The sequence below is a fragment of the Mchenga conophoros genome, linkage group LG18, assembly GCF_057382185.1.
Source record: "Mchenga conophoros isolate Kocher_MC1m ecotype Shallow Benthic linkage group LG18, M_conophoros_male_GT1.1, whole genome shotgun sequence".
In the NCBI taxonomy this organism is placed as follows: domain Eukaryota; kingdom Metazoa; phylum Chordata; class Actinopteri; order Cichliformes; family Cichlidae; genus Mchenga; species Mchenga conophoros.
Window position 1 is genome coordinate 20525009 of NC_140543.1, and position 19743 is coordinate 20544751.

The 19743-nt window shown below is 40.0% G+C and overlaps 4 protein-coding genes across 5 annotated transcripts; 3 read left to right on the forward strand and 1 right to left on the reverse strand.

Annotated features, from left to right (window-relative positions):
* Positions 1-273: 273 nt before the first annotated feature.
* On the forward strand, positions 274-7182 carry selenot1a (selenoprotein T, 1a). Its single transcript, XM_085253898.1, has 6 exons — positions 274-461; positions 1251-1361; positions 4547-4673; positions 6153-6240; positions 6377-6543; positions 6658-7182. Exons 1-5 carry the CDS (start codon positions 328-330, stop codon positions 6499-6501), a joined length of 585 nt encoding a protein of 194 aa, XP_085110024.1. The 5' UTR covers positions 274-327; the 3' UTR covers positions 6502-6543; positions 6658-7182.
* Positions 7183-7712: 530 nt separating this feature from the next.
* Positions 7713-12103, reverse strand: LOC146553650 (uncharacterized). Of its 2 annotated transcripts, none has more exons than XM_085253895.1 (10): positions 11743-12103; positions 10694-10820; positions 10508-10594; positions 10225-10415; positions 10038-10102; positions 9732-9898; positions 9107-9184; positions 8792-8961; positions 8352-8565; positions 7713-8045 (listed from the first exon to the last, which is right to left on the reverse strand). In XM_085253895.1, exons 1-10 carry the CDS (start codon positions 11889-11891, stop codon positions 7791-7793), a joined length of 1503 nt encoding a protein of 500 aa, XP_085110021.1. In that variant the 5' UTR covers positions 11892-12103; the 3' UTR covers positions 7713-7790. The 2 variants fall into 2 exon arrangements, with proteins under 2 accessions (XP_085110021.1, XP_085110022.1); XM_085253896.1 differs by having other exon boundaries at positions 8792-8950; positions 9102-9184; positions 11743-12102.
* Positions 12104-12198: 95 nt separating this feature from the next.
* On the forward strand, positions 12199-14516 carry LOC146553651 (uncharacterized). Its single transcript, XM_085253897.1, has 4 exons — positions 12199-12888; positions 13043-13183; positions 13271-13389; positions 13689-14516. The coding sequence occupies exons 1-4, from the start codon at positions 12618-12620 to the stop codon at positions 14496-14498; spliced, it is 1341 nt and encodes a 446-aa protein (XP_085110023.1). The 5' UTR covers positions 12199-12617; the 3' UTR covers positions 14499-14516.
* Positions 14517-17298: 2782 nt separating this feature from the next.
* LOC146553652 (uncharacterized) lies at positions 17299-19314 on the forward strand. Its single transcript, XM_085255770.1, has 4 exons — positions 17299-17631; positions 17730-17870; positions 17950-18068; positions 18319-19314. Exons 1-4 carry the CDS (start codon positions 17361-17363, stop codon positions 19039-19041), a joined length of 1254 nt encoding a protein of 417 aa, XP_085111896.1. The 5' UTR covers positions 17299-17360; the 3' UTR covers positions 19042-19314.
* The last annotated feature ends 429 nt before the right edge of the window (positions 19315-19743 follow it).

The following is a 19743-nucleotide window of genomic DNA, read 5'->3' on the forward strand; positions in this document are numbered from 1 at the left end:
AGAAAATGTGGTAATTCTTTGGTTTTACGTTCATTGGGCCCCAATATGCCCAAATATCAAAGAGAAATTAAAAATGCATGCCGTAGAAGAGTTCGGGTCTTAGGAGGTTAAGATGGGGTGATCCATGTTGTTATATTTTATTAGCCCAAAGGCTCTGTCAATCAGTTGAACTGCCAGAGCGGGAGGTGGTGCTAAAGATGAAACCAGTACTAGTTAAAACCTGCGATTGGATGAAGAGGAAAAGGAGGGACCAACCAGAAGCGAAATGTACAGATTAACCTGCCTGCGTACGACGGGTTAAGGAAGAGACCGTCGAAGAGGATAGCCATGAAGTGGATACGGTTCTCGCTCCTGGTTTTGGGGGTGTTTTCCCTGTGCTGTGCCACGGCTGGTGACAGCAGCGGCATAAAGAAAATGAAGATGCAGTTTGCCACTGGACCTCTTCTCAGGTTTCAAATCTGGTAAGCAAATGAGCCAAAAAACTGGCGAGTCATTGCACGCTAGCCCCCGGCTAACAGTGTCGCAGGCCTAAAATAAACGCTCGCCGATAGGAGGTTAATTTACCGGATGTTTGTTAGGAAATAACAACGCTCCGGGTTGTTCAAACTGAATAAATAAACAGTTGTCAAAAGCTCTACTGAAATCATTTTCTGGAAGTCGATAATTTTTTGCACTTTTTTCGTAAACATTTGGTGGAAAACATGGCTTCCACATCCGCTGTTAAACCTTTAATAAACCGTCTACTGTGTGTAGGTTATGTTAATGTGTTATCATTGTTACGCTACGACGACAGGATTTTTTTCCCCCCAGATTACAGTAAAATAACTGGTCTGCAGTTATTGTTGGTAAATTTAACATATTGTTTTCGCTGATAGACTTGGAGATTTTAGGCAAATTAGTCCACTAACTACTCTAAATATTAACCTGACCAGGAGGCGGTGTGCTAACCTGAAAACTCTCACTTTGTTTGACGTTTGTGTACGAGGAAAGTATTTTTTTAAGGCCACGTTTGCAATGTAAATAAGCTAGTCACTAAAGCAAACACAGCCCACAAAGGTGAACATGCAGCTTTCATGTATGATAACGCGCTGCTGCCAAGTCACATATAAAACTTTTGAGTAAATGACCAACAGAGAAGTTTAAAATTCAAATCTTCGTGCTAAATCATCAACGTAACCTTTGTTAGCCTGTCCTGTTTTGACTTTAGACTGTGCTCGGCTTTCTAGCAGTGTCCTTGTTTCTCCCCACAGCATTTCCTGAGGATACAAGCGGGTGTTTGAGGAGTACACGCAGGCCTTGTACCAGCGGTACCCAGACATCCGCATTGAAGGGGAGAACTATCTTCCTGTTCCCATGTATCGGTAAGCGAGAGCGAAAGATTGCCTGCCTTGTTACAAGTGGATTACGTCGAGCCTTATTAAAGTGGGCTGAAAGCTCCCTGGGATTAGCCGTGATTTGTCTAAGGAAGTGAAATTCTCAAGCACGAACATATCTGGCCATGGATTGGTGTCTGGTAGTTTTGGTAGACACTGCTTAAACTGCTGTCCTTTTTAAAGATGTTTTGATCCAGTGTCCTAAAATCACTCCAATGAAGAAAATGTCTACAAATCAAATCGAAATGTCAGCAATAGATAAATTGTTAGATGAACTGGGCTAATTTTACTCCAGCTTACTTCATTTTGCATTCCCAAGTTTTAAAGATGTTAAATGGGTACTCTCTGCAGGAAATCCAAACAACTGTGATGCATTCCTTAATTGCTTAAATTTTCAGGCCATGGGGCTGAAGTTGCATACCTTCCTTGGTGTATACAGTACAGGCATGGATGTGATGGTTTCAGCTAAAGTATTTAAATGTAAATTAAGTGGAATGTCATACTATTTTAGTGTTTTAGTTTTATTTGTCACATTTTAAGTTAATGCAGGGTCAGCATTACAGATAAATTTGTTTCACAAGATATAACAGGTCAAAAAGCTACAGACATAGAAGTTTAAAAACTATAAAGATTTAAAAAAAAAGAAACAAAAGAAAGAAACAACATAAATGAAGTCAGAAATCTTCTGAAATGTAAATGGGTGGGTGGGGACATGCACTTTTTTTCCTTCAGTTTTTAAAAATGTATAGCTTTGTTATGGTGTAGGATTATATGACATACGTAATGGTCTATTAGGTATTAGTTAATAGTAATGTAGCCTTAACTTGGGAGGGTAATGAAAAATCTGTTCCAAATGACCAAATCCACCACTTCCCATATTTCTTATAGCCCTTTTCCACTCGTACCTACTAAGATTAGCTCGCCATGGCTCAACTCATTTTCAAGGACTTTCCATTGGGTTGTAGTACCAAGTACTTTGGTACCTAAGCCCCTTTTCCATTAGTACCTACTGGCCATGGATTACCACACCTAGACTTGGATCAACTGGTTTTCTATTACAAAGCAGTGGTACCTAACACACGTGACTGTCGTCATAGCTAGGGATGGGTATCGAAAACCGGTTCTTGTTGAGAACCGGTTCCCACTGTTTAAATTCCTTGGAGTTGTTTGCCTTTTTTTTTTTAAACGATTCCCTTATCGATTCCAGTCGCCCCGAATGACGTCACCACGTTGCGGAGCGTCATTTACCTGGCAGGAAACATGGCGGCTCAAACGCTCAAAAGTTTGATTATACTTTATGAGAACAGATGACAACAGGGCAACTTGCAATACTTGCAAAGTAGACATTTCATTTAAGGGAGGAAACACTACGAATATGGAAAAGCTCACAAAACACGCGATAACCTTAAATGAATGTCGTGTTTTTAATTCCGCTTCGGACCCAGCAGCAGCGGTAACGTTTGCACGTCCTCTCCCGTTAATGTGGCAGGTAAATAATCAACTAACAGTGCATATTATGTTAGCGCGATCTGCCTTATTACAAAACCTGCCATTACTGCGCATTTAGGTGATCATGATGAGAGAGACAGACAGACAGTCTGGCTCAGATGCTGGCAGTTCTCGCTGCAGTCTACCGTTAACATCTCCTTTCAGGCCAGGATAGACGAATGTCACAGAGCAGTGGCTAAGATTGTGGTAAAAGGCTTGCACCCATTTGCCACAGCAGATGGTAAGTGAATGTGTTTAATTGTAGGCAGGAACATTACTGGATATTCTTGTGTAATTGCTACAGAATAATTTATGTTATACTTTGTTATTGCTACAGAAGAATATTTATTTTATTATTTTACTTTTTTTTTTTTTAAATGTCCTGGGGACCCTGTGACACCCCATTGAAGAGCCGTAGGCTGGATCTCTTAAGATGTCACTGTTGGGTTTGTAAGGCCATGTTACTCCTAAATTTTTATCTTGTTCAAAGAGAAGATATAAAAAGTTCTAAGCTATTCGACCTTAGTGTTCTCCTTTTTTTTTTTTTTTTTAAAAAAAGAATCGAATCGTTAAACAGAATCGAAAATGGAATCGAAATCGTGAAAATCTTATCAATACCCATCCCTAGTCATAGCACCACATCTGAGCATCCCACGATGTGAACGCTAGACTCTGGAAACACAGCGTTGTTTTTGTAGCAGTTTCTCTCATTTCCAGATTTTGATTTTTGTGAACGAGATAAGTGATGCTACTGACCAGCCAATCGGTGGCATGCAGTCTGATGATGTCACATTTTAGTACCTGCTCGGATCGCTTAGACCCCTGGTCAAGTATTTACTAAAAAAAGTACCAGGCAATATGACATGCGTAAATGCATAGTAACTAAAACCAGCATATTAATGATCAAGGAACTGACCTAACAGCCCATTATTCAATCAGTGGGCTGGTTTCAGTTATAATGCAATGCAATGCACTGTTTATAAGGTTGGGGAAACCTGCAGTCAGCTGAGACTGAAGAAGTCACTTGGATGAGTGATGAAATGTTTCTCCCACTGAAAACACTACATCCAGATGAACAGAATCAACTTTTTGGGATTTACTTACCTGGATGATTGAGCATGCATCAAGACTTGCATCAGAACATTAGGTATTTAGCTAAACCAACAAGTCCATCTGTACAACAATCAGCACTGTGACTTATGATAATAAAGTTCAAAAGAGAACTTATAAATAACACATGAAATCTTTCTCATTGTATTCTAGTTGCTATGGAACAGTTTCTTTGTGTTTACCGTTTTAGATGGACTATAACTTGGTTTCTGAATAATTAGTCTGTGGCATTTTGAGGAATCATTGCCTGGAGAATTGGATTGTATTTGTATTACATGTGAGATGTATTTGTGTAGCAGTCCCAGGTGTTGTAGTTAAGGTGTGGTGTTACTGAGACTCTTAGGTATTTTTCTGGGCTTCTAATGAATACACACGAGAAAAGCTGTGCAAAAGAAATGGAGATGGTATCAAGCCCCCTCAGAGTCTTTAACCATTGTTTTCAATGTCTCACAATGTAAAACTAAAGATTTTGGAGAGATTTTACTTCAGTAACAAGCTCTGTCTGCTTTATGCTATCACGTATAAGAGCTGTATTCAAATCCATATCTAAACATATTTTTGTTTTGTTTCCACAGACACGTTGCTTCCTTCCTGTCTGTTTTCAAACTGCTGGTGATTGGGCTGATTATCATCGGCAGGGACCCATTCGCTCTCTTTGGTATGCAAGCCCCCGGAATGTGGGAATGGGGCCAAGGAAATAAGGTAAGGTTTCCTGGAATCAAAACTGTGTCCTTATGGGAACGTTTTTACTGTAGTGTTTTTATGTGTAACAGCGTGTTAGACGGCAGACTCTGGCTTTTCAGTAGATGGAGCTGCACGTTGTTTTGGCAAGTTATTGCAGATAGCACAGGCGTGGGTAGCATGTAGAAATGAAGAAAGGTGGGCTCTAGTTTCCGTTTACTTACAGGCTGCCAAGTACAACTAAAACCCGCAGGATTTCATTAGCTCTTCATTTGGTGGCTTCTGGTTGTTTTGTTAAGTATTGTTTGGCTTGGATTTGTTATCCCCAGGGTTAGAGACCTGGCAAATCCCAAAAGCCTTCCTGCAATAATGGTCATTCTTGCATTTTAACAGAAGGCTGAAAAAGATTAAAAACTATTTTTGTGCCATTGAAACCCAAGCGCATAACAGCAACTCTTGCCTTTAAATACACAATAAAGACTTATTCATTTTGGTTTGGGCTGGTTTTGCTAGTGAATTTGTTCTTTTAAAATTGCTTCTAAGCCACATATGTTTGATAACAAAGACTATCTTAAGTTTTTCTTCCACTGAGTATGTGTTTGATTTTAAAGCTGCTTTTGGTATATGCATGGAATCCTTTCGCATGATATTTAACATGAATCTAGACTGCTATCACTAAATCAGCTGGCTTGAGAGCAGAAATCTGGTTTTAATGACTGTGCCAGGCCCTGTCATTTGTTGTTGTGTAATCCTACTGCACTGTAATCTCATCAGCCAATATGGGGAGAGCTGCTCAAGAGTGTGCGTCAAAAACAGGCATGCACAACTCTGTCAGTCCCTGTCATGCGAACTGCAGACGGGTAACAAATAAAACAAAACTTAGACCTGCAGTAAAGTCTTAACGGCATAACTGCAGGAGCCCATATGTTACTTGGATTTAAAATGTATTTATTTTGAGAAATAGCCATATACTTCACAATGTTAACATATTGGCAAGTGTTACTCCACTGAGAGTGACTACTGAATTGCACTAACGCAGCGGTCCCCAACCCTCGGACCGGTGCCGGTCCGTGAGTCGTTTGGTACCGGGCCGCGAGAGTTGAGGCTCAGGTGTGAAATGTATGGTTTTCAGGATTTTTATCGGTTTTCAGCGTCATTTTGTTATCGTTTTTATCATTAACTCGGTTTTCCTGGATGTTTTCACGTGTGTTATGAATAAATCTTCTTTTTTTTCGGTACCGGTACTAGTTTTATTTTGTTGTAGTTATCCGCGACACCTTAAAGGCCGGTCCGTGAAAATATTGTCGGGCATAAACCGGTCCGTGGCGCAAAAAAAGGTTGGGGACCGCTACACTAACGGATGGCATGAACGTCATATTTTAAAGCAGCTACATGCTAACCTGTTACTACACTTTTATCCTGTGGGGTTTTTGTTCTAATTTCTGCTCACTGAACATTGCAGACTCTGTTTAAATAAAAGAAATCTTTCCTCTCCATCAGATTTATGCCTGCATGATGGTGTTCTTCCTCAGCAACATGATTGAAAACCAGTTAATGTCAACAGGAGCGTTTGAAATCACATTAAATGGTGAGTGTTATTCTAGCACGTACTTAGTGCCCAGTGGATTTGACTTTATTTCATTTTTCTTGCAATAACATTCATAAACTTGAGATGATGGAACAAAATCTAGCCCACAAATTAAAATGAAAATATTCTTTTATAGATGTACCAGTGTGGTCCAAATTGGAGTCAGGTCACCTGCCCTCCATGCAGCAGCTTGTGCAAATCCTGGATAATGAAATGAAGATGAACGTTCACATGAACGCAAGGCACCACCACCATTCATAACCTTATTGTTCAATTCCTAGCTGAAGCTAAAAGCCCATCCATGTAAGTACAGTCGTGTGACAAAGACTTTTTTTGTTTGTTTGTTTTGGAGTCACTTCTACTAAAGTGAAGGTTTATGCTTTTTAATTTGGCCTGCTCCTTTCTCTGCCCTTCTAGGTCTGAGGTGGGTTTCTCACTGGGCTGTGAGGTGATGTTTATGAACGTCTGCGCTGAAGGCAGGAACACTGCTAGCACAGACTGGATGTCCCCATCACTCTTCACTGCGCCCCTTAGAGATGACCCGCCCCTGACGCCAGAGTGGGATCCATGGCAACAGTGCTGGCCATTTTGTCATTTTCTTGTACTATTCATACTACTACAGAGTTCATCCAGGTGATATTAGTGAGCCCATAAGGAGAGAGTTAACATTGGTTCTTGTAGTCTTTAACTATTTGAATATAATTTGATCTCTGTGGGGAAAAAAAGAAACAATGTGTCATTTGTACCACTGAGCCAAATGTAGAAATTTGTTTATCAAGTAGTTTACCGTGTAGAAATTTGCAGCACTTAAAAGTCTGTCATCACTGTTGTGAAAATAACATTGGGAACCTGTTGGTATGATTTCTGAATTTTTATATTTACAAACCTTGGAGGAAACTAAGAAGATTAATAAAACATATTGTTAACTATTTAACTCTGAAACTGCGGTGTGGTGTTGAGTTGACATACTAACGCATCTGTTGTCATCAGGCTTATAATTTACTGTGGGTATACTATGCAATGGTATGAAATATCTGGAGTAACAACCTGATTATCTAATCTTTGGGAAGCTCTACACTGATTTTATATTACAAGGCAAAAGAGAGGAGAAATTAAAAAACAAAAAAAACAACTACAAGACCAGCCTAAAAGAAATAAAGTGGTTAATGTGCAACAGATGACTTTATTTAGACAAGGAGTAATGAAAGTCATTTATTGGGTTAATTGTATAATACCTTTACTTGATATTCTCTTTGTGAAACTGGGCTCCATTTAAATTGAATTTAAAATAAAGGTAAGTCTGGCCTTAAAAATGAGAAAATACTGATTCAGCCAAGCATGCTATAAGGATTATCTCTATATATCGACATGCTGGCACTCAGGTGCTAGTACATAAAATGGTTTTTTTTTTGTTTTTTTTTCTCCTTTCGTTTTCTGGTAACTAAAGTCAAAAAAATGAGACATGCAAAATGTTTTTCCAGCTTTGCTTTTTTTTTTTTTTTTTTTTTTTTTTCCAGTCACTGTCATCATGTTCCAATATTACATATACATCAACAATCCTGAAGGCACTTGAGGATGAAGGCTTTGTCACTGTCATTCATCATTACATCGTCACTGACTTTCAGGAGCCTTTGAGCAGTAACCTGTAAGTGATGGGCTGGTGTAGTCTTAAGTTTTTGGGGATGTAAGGGCGTCGTCAGGTACTGGTGAAGATGCTGAATTGCTGCGTGGATCCTGATTTTGGCTGCCAATGCCAGCAGCTCGTCTTTAGAGAGCGATGAACCTGAAGTATGCACGTATTCACCCTAATCAAAGATTTTTCACATTAATGAAGCACTTTAGCATTTGTTACAGTCATTTTGCAAATCATTTAAACCCTCTGTGTAGTTAAATGTTAAAATATTTGCTTTCATAAAGAAAGACATCAGAAAACTGGTAGTAATGCATACCCATATCCAAACTTTTAGACTTATTCCAGTGTCATACTCAAAATGAACATATTTTCCAATTTTTGTTTTTCCATTTTAGCCCTTATGTTTTGTCATATGTTTAATTCTATAAAATAGCCAGTTCACAATGTGCAGACTAGTTGCACAGTGCTTCAGTCTTACCTGAGTGCAGCAGGTACCCACACTGAACTTAGCCTGTTGCCTGCCTGCCAAGAAGGAAACAAACACTTGTTTGTTCCCCAGGACTCGAACTCCAACAGTTTTGTTGAGGGACAGAAAGATGGGCTGCAGGGGTGTGGGAGTACCCCAGCTCCACTTACAAGTTACATTGCCTGCATTGTTTAAGCATCGGCCACCAGACATGTTCAAGGACAGCCTGCAATGCGAGTACAGAAAAAATACATGCATATAAATGGACTGTAGCTCATTGCCATTATGTATTTATGCTCACCTGTGCAAATTTTAAATATCACATTTACACCCCATAGACAAAAACATTTTTTGACAGCAACCTCTATGACAACAACTATAGGGCTAATAATATAATTTAAAGAGGCAATATTTAATAAATGGTAAATATAAAAAAAAAAAATGCTATCTACCATATGTTTCCATTGGTGTGATAGCATGTCGCTCTGCCATCAGACTGGAATATAGCTCTGATTTGTTGATTAGGGGCACTGACGTCGTCATACACTATACAAACTCTTCCATTGTGTTCAGTGACGACGATAAGTACAGCCAAGAGGCCAGAGGGATAACTGTAACCAAGCTGGTAAGGACAGGAACACTGACTATAGAGGATATTCAATTCAACTGGAATTCACTGGATTTCTTTAATGTTTAAATTGTGCATTTTTAAATCACTTCCACAAAGTCTCATGATCAATCTGATCAAATCTGAGAGGATACAAGACCTGAGCAGAGCCACCAGGGAACATGGTAAGGAATGTGATGCCACTGGAATAAAATTTCTGTAAAACTCCAGACCCCACCTGTGAATACAGATAAAGTTCAAAAGAAGAAATTATCATGTCTAGAAATTCTATTTTGCACACAATAACATGGACTTTTGAAAAATTATTTTTAAAAAACAATTATTATTCTTATAACCTAATAGTGTGGAGTTTGAAAGAAGTGGGAGGGTTGCTTTATTGCAAATTTACCTCTACATTCAAGTTCTCTTTCAATGTCTAAACTCGTCAGCCTCTGCAGGGTCATTTTGATTGTCTTTTGGCCTTTTTACCCAGCTTTACTAGTTTACGATACTAAAACTGAGTAGTTTCTCTTTATAAATAATAATACTATTTAGCGTAATAATAAAGTCTTGCATTTGTGAAGGTTTTGGGTTCAATGTATTATGTAGACACAGTGTGACCACATGGGGGCATTGTATTAGTGTGTAATGCAGCTGTCTGAGGCCTCTATTCAAACATAAATGAAACCTCTGTGTTGGAAAAACGTCATATATTTACAATATAATAAGACAAAACAAGCTCTGTGGGTCATGAAAAATAGAAGTAATATTAATTTGCATGTTACCTGATGATTACATATGCCAAACTGAACTGGTTTCCAATCATAAAAAGGGAGCAACACCTCCTCCTCTTCCATTTTTAAGCATTTTTCACTTGTGCTACTGCAATACGTTGTCCCCTTTCCTGGAGCATGTGAGAGTCTTAACCTGAAGACCCCTGGTGCAGAGAAAGCTAAACAATAGCAAAATAGACTGCGTTAGTTTCACAGAGCTTTATAAAATCAAGATGCAGTTACCTGTCTGTCTGTCTGTTTATTATGACTGTATGCAAAAGTTTCAGGCTTCCAGTGTGAATGTTGCTAACTACTCACAGGTCTTCCCTGCAAGCAGATTAACTGGGTAACCACCGTAGATTGTAGATTCTCTTGATTGTATTCTATGAAAAAATACAAAATAAGTGCTACTCATATTAATTTTGCACATTATTTGAGTCATATTTCTGTTCCTACTTTCATTCTGTTTACAGGCATTTTCATGCAAAATCATACAAAAGTGTACCTAGGTTTTCTCAGAAAGCCTTTCATAAACTTGTGGTAAGCTTCACTCTCTCTGGATTTGTGATACAGAATTTCCATCTGGTCTTTTGAAGTTAGATTACCAAAGGTTAGGTTAGATCGCTCCTCAAACAAAAGTCTCTGCTTCACCAGGATTTGACATAGCTGCCGCCGCTGAGCACAACAGAAGTGGGTCTGTGATGGACACAGAGGAGGGGGTAAGGAGGTCATGTAGTACAATAGGTGAATTTAGGGATTTTGACTTGACCATTTACAATCTGCCTCACCTCAGGATTATGTACCCATGTTAGAACAAGTAGAGGATGAGCCTTTTCCCCACAGTACTCACATTGTGCTGGGTATTCTGTCTGGGACTGAATAACATTTTTTTTTTATCAGAGTAACATTATCTGTAACACCTTGCTTCCTTCCTTAAAAAGTAAGGAGATATTTGACTTTTAATTTATTATTACCCTTTGGGGAAAAGTTGTTAAATTCATCCTGTGATTGTCAGACTCACGATTGTACCTCAGAACTCCCGCAGCTCTGATACAATAGGTGGGTGGGTCACTGACAGGTTTTGGGCAACTGCATCGCATCCTCTTACCAGACAAAGAGAAAAAATGACAAATAAAAGGAAACATTCAATGATTTTAGAAAGAGTGAGATATTAATCCATATAATAATATCAAGATTATTATATGACCATGTGAAACCAATCAAGGTCTTATATGGTCGTCTGGAACATGGAGTAGATCACGAGCTAATGTAGCAGTGCCATTTAATGAAACACAGAAGTCTGAATAAGAGAACTGTTAACAGTGTTGGTATGTATTTATAAATATACACTCACTGGCCACTTCATTAGGTATTCCTGTTCAACCGCTTACATCTAACCAGCCAATGTGGATGTGGTCAAGATAACCTGCTGAAGTTCAAACTGAACAATAGAATGGTTATAAAGGGTGATTTAGTCCAGTAGAGGGCCTTTGGGATGTGGTGCAATCAGGGATTCAGCTGACAAATCTGCAGCAACTGTGTGATGCTATCATATCAACATGGACCAAATTATCCGAGGAATGATTCCAGCACCTTGTTGTCTCTGTGCCAAGAAGAGTCAAGGCAGTTTTGAAGCCAAAAGAAGATCCACCAATCTAATAAAGTGACCAGTCAATGTACATGTAGGAGATATTTTAGTACTTTGAACAGACTTGCAGGAAAAGCTGGACTTCATCTTTTTGTCTTGACTGTGTTTAGTGTCTTTATCCCAAGATAAAACAATCCATCCTCAGCTCAATGAGCTAGTCTCATGTGCTACCAGGAATCAAAACTTATTCCTAGCACATACACACCCAAGTATAATACGTCTAATATATTTTTTACATATATAAAAGCAGTCATCATTTAAGGAGGGAAAAAAGACAGATAAAGCTGACAGTTGGTGAAAACAAACACCTCTATACATAGTCTATGAAGATATGAAGATAAGCTGAAGACAGCACGACAATAAAACACCACCTACTTGCCGCAGTGGTAGTCAAGTATTGAGCGATTCTTCAGACTAGCCGGTGTTGTTAGTAACCATGGAGATGAAATAGCTGTATGGCAATGTGTAAACATAACAGCAGACCTCATCTGTGTTGCTGTCTGACTGGTTATGCTAACATTCATAAGCGTTCTGACATAAATTTCTAATAAACAGTAAAATCTATGGTAAGACCCCGGATTTTAAAAAAGCCAAAACCTTTCCACAATTATTGTAATGTGTAAATATGGTAATCTAGTGTTTGCAAAGGATTTGGAGGCAGGGAATAATCCCACCTCAGTGGTTCATTTAACAGCCTTTCTGCAGCTTCACCAGCAGGTGGAGCTTTGGTGGTTGCCATGGCATCGTAGATGTTCAAATTCTCGATATTTTCTAAGCACGTAAGAGGTTGATCCCCAGTTTTCATTGGTCAGCTTGGAAACTGCAGCTGAAACTCGCTTCCGTGACCGAAATTGTTTTTGCGCCTTCCATTTATGAGTAGCAGAGGTTTCTGAACACATGCAATACTATTTTTAGATGGGACAGCGGTTGTGCATTTATTTTTTTTAGTTTACCTCATTAATTATTACTGTGTGTCTTAATTAAACTCTCTCTCTCTCTCCCTCTCTCACTCACTCACTCACTCACACACACACACACACACACACACACAAAGCCCGTTAAGAATAAAATGTTAACTAGACATTACTCAGGTGCATATAGTGCAGGTAATTAGAGAATCCGTTGATGTCCCCGCAGCGGCTTCTGATTCGCTGTGGCAGCACCTGGCTTGTTTGCTGCCGCACAAATAGCCATGGCGAAGTCTCGCCTTCCAGCTCTTAACATTTCTAGGAGACACGCACAGCTAAACGATGCGTAGAGAAAAAGGGAGACGTGCCTCCGTTTGTTGTGCTGTAGCTGTTATTCTGATGTGCCATTTAGTGCAAGCAATAGACTGTTACCGACTAACGAAAACAGAGAGGCGAGGAGGGCGCAAAGAGGCCGATGCGTTAGGTGCACGAAAGGGGAAAGTCGTATTCGGAAAATCTGTCGGGAAAGGCTCAGGCCTGGAGTCAGAGGTTAAATATGGGAAAGCCTCTACAAACTCATCCGTGGAGGAATCCTATCAAGCAGATTTTATAGGTAAGCTTCAGGTCCACAGTTTATGTAAGGACACTGGCTGCAGGAAAAGCGTGCTTATTTGGAGATGTACTTGCATTTTTATTTAAAAGCTCTATGCCTCTGTGCATAATTGCAAAACTTGCTCTTCTTGATTTTTTTTTTTCCCCCACGTCAGGCTGGTCAAAAGGCCAAACGTATGACACCAGTTCCAGAGAAGCAGCATGGAGGCGCATGGTACCTTTGCTGCTGTGCGGTGGGGATCGGATGAAGTTCAGGGTAGCGGGAAGAGGAGTGTCAGAGCTAGCAGTGGACCAAGGTAAGCAAGCAGGGCTCTTTCTTTTTTTTCTTTTTTTTGTAAAGTGTCCATTTGGTTGCATCGTCATGTAAACTTTTTTTCCCATAGCAAATGCACCGCCAGTACCTCTGAGCCAGGTCCCTCCCAACTGTGGCTACAACATGCAGAGGAACTTACGGTCACTTGTTATGCAGGTTCCCTATGATGGCTGCAGTGTGGTTCAAGAGGTAATTTTAACTGAAATTAAGTCTTATGCTATATTTGAATAATTGGCAGCCTGCTGTTAGAATTGGCTAGTTTTAGGATTATTTTTTTAATTATCAAAAGTAAATTAAAATTATGCAAAATCTTCCTTAGATGGCCGAGGCTTTAATTTGCTAGTCATGGGTTTGGAACGGTCTCTTGGCTAAACATAAACACTTAATATTGTGATCTCTAACAATTATGGCTCTTTTAAAAGGGGGTAAATAACTTTAACTCCTTGACTGGTAACACGCAAGTCCTGATATTCCTTCTTGTTTTAAAGGGTGGCAGTTATGTGCTTCCAATGCGGTGGCAGGGTATTCCAATCTCCCTTTGGTGTTCCAAACCTGCAGCACCAGCTCTTATGACGACTGCCTCTCAAACCCCTCAGGACCCCGCATCAAACTCCCAGATGCCCTACACTAGCAAAAATCCAGACCAATTGTATGCCCATGTTCCTCAACCCTTTTTCTTTCCACAACAAATGCACTATCCATATCCTTCAGTTCCCGTATCGGATCCTGCAGAACCCATTAAGCAGTCAGAAATGCCCCCATTCCAGCAATACCCTCCACCCTTTCCCCCCCTCTATCCTTACTTTTATCCCCCACTTCCAGCCACAAGAGCAGCCCCAACCACCACTGCAAAGCCAGAATCCTTCATTCCTCCAGAGTTTCTCTTACCTGGTTACAAACCAGTTGGTCCACCTTTTCTTTTGCCCTTTCCACTACCTGTGCCAGCAGATACTGCAACCACAACTAACGCTGACGCTTATCCCCACTCACTGCAGCGTCCACCCAATGTGCATTTCCTCTCCCAGTATCCTCTCTTCCCTCAGTTTGTCCCTCTTCCACAATATCCGAACAACCCTAATGCAGATTTGGCGGCTGCTACTGGAAGCTCGGACACCGTACTCCCTCAATATGTTGTGCCTTTCCCTCAATTTGTTCCTCAATATCCAAGCAATCCTAATCCAGACTTGGAAAGCGGAAGCACAGACACTCTGCTGCCTCAAGCTCAGTCGCACAATTTTCCACACTTCCATCAACAAGTTCAGTTAATGCCCTTTCGTCATAGTTTGACGAAAATATAATAAAGGCTTTAAATAACACCAGTTCTTGGTTTGAAATTCTTTGTTCAACAGCTCAACTCAATCAGCACCACAGATTCAAACTCAAGAATCATAAATGTTATGAGCATTTAGTGCAAAGGTGATTGGAATTAATAAGCAGACTTGATGATATTTGGATGTTGGGGGCTCAAATTTAAATGATTAATGTCCCTGTTGTCTGCAACCACCCACCAAACAAAGGGGGGTCGGGTGGATATGTAATGTTGGAAAGTCACTATTTTATTGCACTATGCTGGGCTTATGTAGCCTGAACTGTTAAGCTTGCTTTTTACTAATAAAAAGCAATGTTCTGTTATGCTGTTCCAACTTAGTCAAAGCAGCAAATGGACTATCTTTACAGGACTTAATCATGTACAGTTGTACACCAGGTCCTTTACCTGGCATGCTGGGTCCTTCAAGAGATCCGTTTTACTCAAATGGCACCGGGGGGAAAAAAAACAAGTCAGAAAAAAACAGCTTGTTGCTTGTCTCTCTCTCGCTCTCTTAAAAAATACATGTGACATATAATGTAATTGCAAGGAGGTATTTCTGCAGTCTATTGATTACTAGATAGTGGAAAGGGGGTGGGATTAAATAAGCTTATGCTTCTTCCTGCTCCTTTTTGAACATGAAAGTTATTTGTAGTTGTGGTTGCTCGTTTTCCTTTTGTTTTGCTTTGTCTTTGTTTAATTCTATGTTGTTGTACTTTTTCAACATGTTCAAAATAAAGATTCAATTAATCAATAAAAAAATATTGACTCATTTTTGACAATTTCTATTTTGCCCCATCCTCCCAGTTTTCTCTTTACACTCTTCATTTTGTTCCTTTTAATAAAAATGAAAAAACAAACTAACACAATTTGTAAATACAGATAATCAGAAATAACCAGGGTGACTGTTGCTTAGGAGGCAAAGGTGGTCATCCGACAATTCAGAAGTTGGTAGTTCAGTCCCTGGCTGCTCCAGTCTGCATGCCAAATATTCCATTATAAGTACCTTGCATCCATTGGAGTGCAATGTTGCAAAGCTTAGAATAAAAACTGCTCGAATGGGCGGGTGTGAATGAGGCATATTGTATAAAGTGCTCAAGTAGCGTTGAAATACACTAAACCAGTCCATTTACCATAACCACCACCTTAGGCCACACATTGGATTTATTCTTTTTTTCTTGGAGTTGTTTGAGCCCATCCTTTCTTTCAGTTAGCTGTTTGTAATAGTTTGCCAAGCTCTGCAAACAAGCGTTTTAACGGCACATTAAAGAGGTTTGGGCATTCCTTGCTGCCCAGACCTCTACATTGGAGAGACCAAACAGCCACTTCACAAGCGCATGGCACAACACAGAAGAGCCACCTCCACAGGACAAGACTCAGCAGTCCATCTGCATCTTAAGGACAAAGGACACTCTTTCGAGGATGCCAATGTTCACATTGTTCACAGGACAGATGGTTTGAAAGAGGAGTGAAAGAAACCATCTATGTCCACTGTCAGCGACCATCTTTGAACAGAGGCGGTGGTTTACGACACCAACTGTCTATAATCCATAATCCAGTTTTGAGTTCCCTCCCCAGACGCCTTAACGCCCACTCACATCCTGGGCCATCTGACCTCAGGAATTCGCATGATAAGGTGGGGCCAGGTTTCACAATGAGCTCACCTGAAACTCTGGCTGATTGGGACCCACACCCAGTTTCACACCTTGGCTCAGGCGATTAGAGGATCATCAGGGGGTCCTTTTGTCCCTCTGTGGGGGGTCACTCCCACTAGGTTTAAATCTGGGACTCCCCACCATTTGACCTTAGAACTGAAGAAGCTTCTCGGATGAGAGGTGAAACGTCTTCAAGTAACTTAAAGAAGTCCAGACGCTTTTCTTTGCAAGCTCCTTTGACTATGATGATCTGGATGACTGAGAACCTTCACAGACATATTTTAACGGCACACTTTGCACATACAGGTTTATTCAGATATTAATGTTAGTAATGCAAATTACAAAGTGATTTCATTTTTCTTTTAACTTGTTAACCTGCAATTGATTAAAAACAACACATATTATGAGATGTCAATTTTTGTATGAATTTTTTAAATCACATTTGTGGTTTGGTTATTTGCTACAAAGTGTTTTTTTCTGCTTTATTGCAGCATTTTATTGGGTAGGCATTTATAAAGTGGCACCATGATGAAATTACTAGTTTGTACTTCTGGTTTCATACTTCTGCATGCATTCTGACAAATGCATATATGGTGTAAAGATGTAACTAAATGGTGAAGCAAATACTACACAACTGCTGCATTTCAATTTTTTTTTCAGTTCTTTTTCTTTTACAGGATCTTATAAAACTCTTCTCTGCTCAGTCATTCAGTGTTCAAGCTACGGTTAGATGGTGTTTACTACTGTAATTCTTGAAACTGAGAACTTTTATTTGATTATTAATCGAGTCAAAGAAGAGTTTCTTAAGCTCATTGGAATAACCTACCTAGACTTATTTGAATTTTTCTTTATTCAATTCACTTATGTTCCAAAGGAGAATAATTTTACTTTAACCAAAATTAGTTTAACAAGAGACAGAGCCTACACTTGTCTACAGTATATCTAAATAGGATAATCTTGTCTGCAAACTCATGAGTTATGAAGACTATAGAATTCCACGCATTTCATGCTCCATAAAAAATGTTCTACTTATCCCAGGACAACACTAGAGTCAGCTGCCAAAGGCTCTTAATGAGGCCACAGGTGCAAACTGTAACTGTGTTGATTAGCTGGTGACAAATTGCAGACAGCATCAGAAGCTGTGATTTAGTTGTTCTGCATCGCTGTGAAGTGCTTTCCATCTGCACTGTGTCACCACTATGGGAGGTGATAGAAGTGGGAGATGTAGAGCATGTCAAACTGTGGCAGTCACATTACTCCTGTGCTCTTTAGCCCTTTGTTTAAACTTGCAAGTGCTGGGCAAAAAAGTTAAACATGAGGGATCTAGTGAGACTGCAGTGAAAGATGGAAGAAAGGGAAGCATTCTCTTTAATGGAAAAAGGCTTAAATCCCAGTCAGGACCTGCTTCTTCTGCAGCTGCCACAGGACATGCGTTGCTGCAAGTTGACTTGCATCAGTCAAGCATCACAGGTAACACTTGGCTGTTTCTGCTAATTTGATATGCTCGGTACACTTGAGGCAAAGGTTGTTGCAGTTAACTTTGTGTTGGGATATCTTTCTTCCTAAAGCAGAGAGTAGATCAAAGCTGAAGAATGACACTGCTAATGAAGCAGCATGGAGGCAATTAAACTCTTCACTACACTGTAGTGAGAACAAGATGAAGCTGAAGGCCATGGGGCCTGGTGCTGCTGATCTACAACTGCACATAGGTAGAAAAAATATTATAAGTATGCAAAACGGTTTTTAAAAACTGTCATTGAATACTGGCATGTTTTCTCCTTCTCTCAGAAAATGCACAACCCTTACCACTGAAGCATGTGCCTGAAAGCTGTGGTTTCTCAATGCAGCAGAACGCACTGGGACTAGTTTTAAATGTCCCATATAATGCCTGCAGTGTGCTAACAGAGGTATGCTGCTTTTTTTTTTTCGCTTTTTTTTTTTTTTTTTTTTTTTTTTTTTTTTTTTTTTTTCCCTTTTAAAAGGACCTGGACTTGATGGAATGTGGTTTTCATATCTGCACTAATTGATGAATTCTATATTTTCTTTTGGTAGTTTTGAAAAAGATCTCTTCAAACTTAGAGTTGGTATAACTGCTTGATGCTAAATTTGCCAAAAAAACAAACCCAGGCCAAAACATGTTTGGTTTCTTTGTTTCAGAATGGAAGATATGTGTTGCCAATGAATTGGCGGGGGATGGCAGTTGAATTCATCTGCCCAGTTCAACAGTCCAGGAAATTTCCTTTCTCTCTCAGGCCATGGCACTTCCATCGCTCAAGACGACAAGCAAAACAGCCCTATTATCCTAATCTATATAATTCCTACTGGTATAACTATTACATGCATATGATGGCACCAGGTGCTAAAACTAACCCAACTACCACTCGCCCTCACACAAAGCCACCTGGATATTCATACCCTCTGTACTACCCATATAACTTTTATTACCCCTACTACTACTCCTCCTTTCTCCCAGTGAAGACCACTGTGCCACCAGCTACAACCACTGTGGCACCACCTACGGCTGTTAGACCTAGTGGCAACAAAATTCCTTCCAAGAGCCCTGCCTATTACCCTGCACATTTTCCTAATATGCACTACCTTCCACCAGTCCAACAGTTGCAAATGATCCCTGACAAAACTCAGGTTTACTACTACAACCCGGAGACTGAATATTTCTTTGGAAAGCCTTCATACCAACAAAAACCAAATTTGCCAAAGCAACCTACTTGGTCTCAATTTACCCCAGTTGCTATGCCAAGTTACCCAGCTTCCCCTGTGAAACTGAGTTACCCAAGCCCTGTCAGCCCAGAAACCTCTGCAGCCCCTATAGCACCATATGTTCCATTTGACAAGCTCCCCTTTGAGCCATATGTTGTATAAAAGGCTAAGAAACTCCCCGATGACCAGAAGTACATGGCCAAAGCAGGTTTTAAATCTAGATTCCAAACACATTCAGGCTTCCCTTTGCAAATTGCTTCCAGGTTTCCTCAGTACAGAGGTCAAGGAGGTCCCTGACTGAATTAAGCAGAGCTGTAAGTGCTAAGGGTTTCTTGTTGGTGTGAATTTGGTAATGGTTGAATTGTTCTAAGAAAATCTTGTGTTCTCGCGGAGCATGATGATGATGAAAATTAAAGATTTTTCTACTGTGAACTTGTTCTCATGTGTTTGGTGTGTGTGGGGTTTTTTTTTTCTTCCCCCCCCCCCCCCACTACAAAAGACTGGTCATTTAATGATGGTGAAATGCACAGTCCTAAGCATGTTGGTTGTCATGGTACACCCCTTTCTAAAACGCCAAACTGAATTATTGTTCAAACGTTTGACCTATTCATAGCAAGCCCCGTCAATACTTGTTAGAGCTTATACTAAGACAATGAATCAAAGTCACTAGAGGGCTACCTTTAGTTCTTGTTTATGGAACACATTTATTTTTTTTTTCTTGTCTTTGCAAAAAAAAAAGTTGGTGCATAAATCCCATTCACCCACTGCACATATAGACCCTATTCTGTCTGCTCCTATATATTTTTACAGTGCTCTTCCCCCTTGGGCACTCCGTGACTGTGTGTACGCACTTCGCTGAAATTC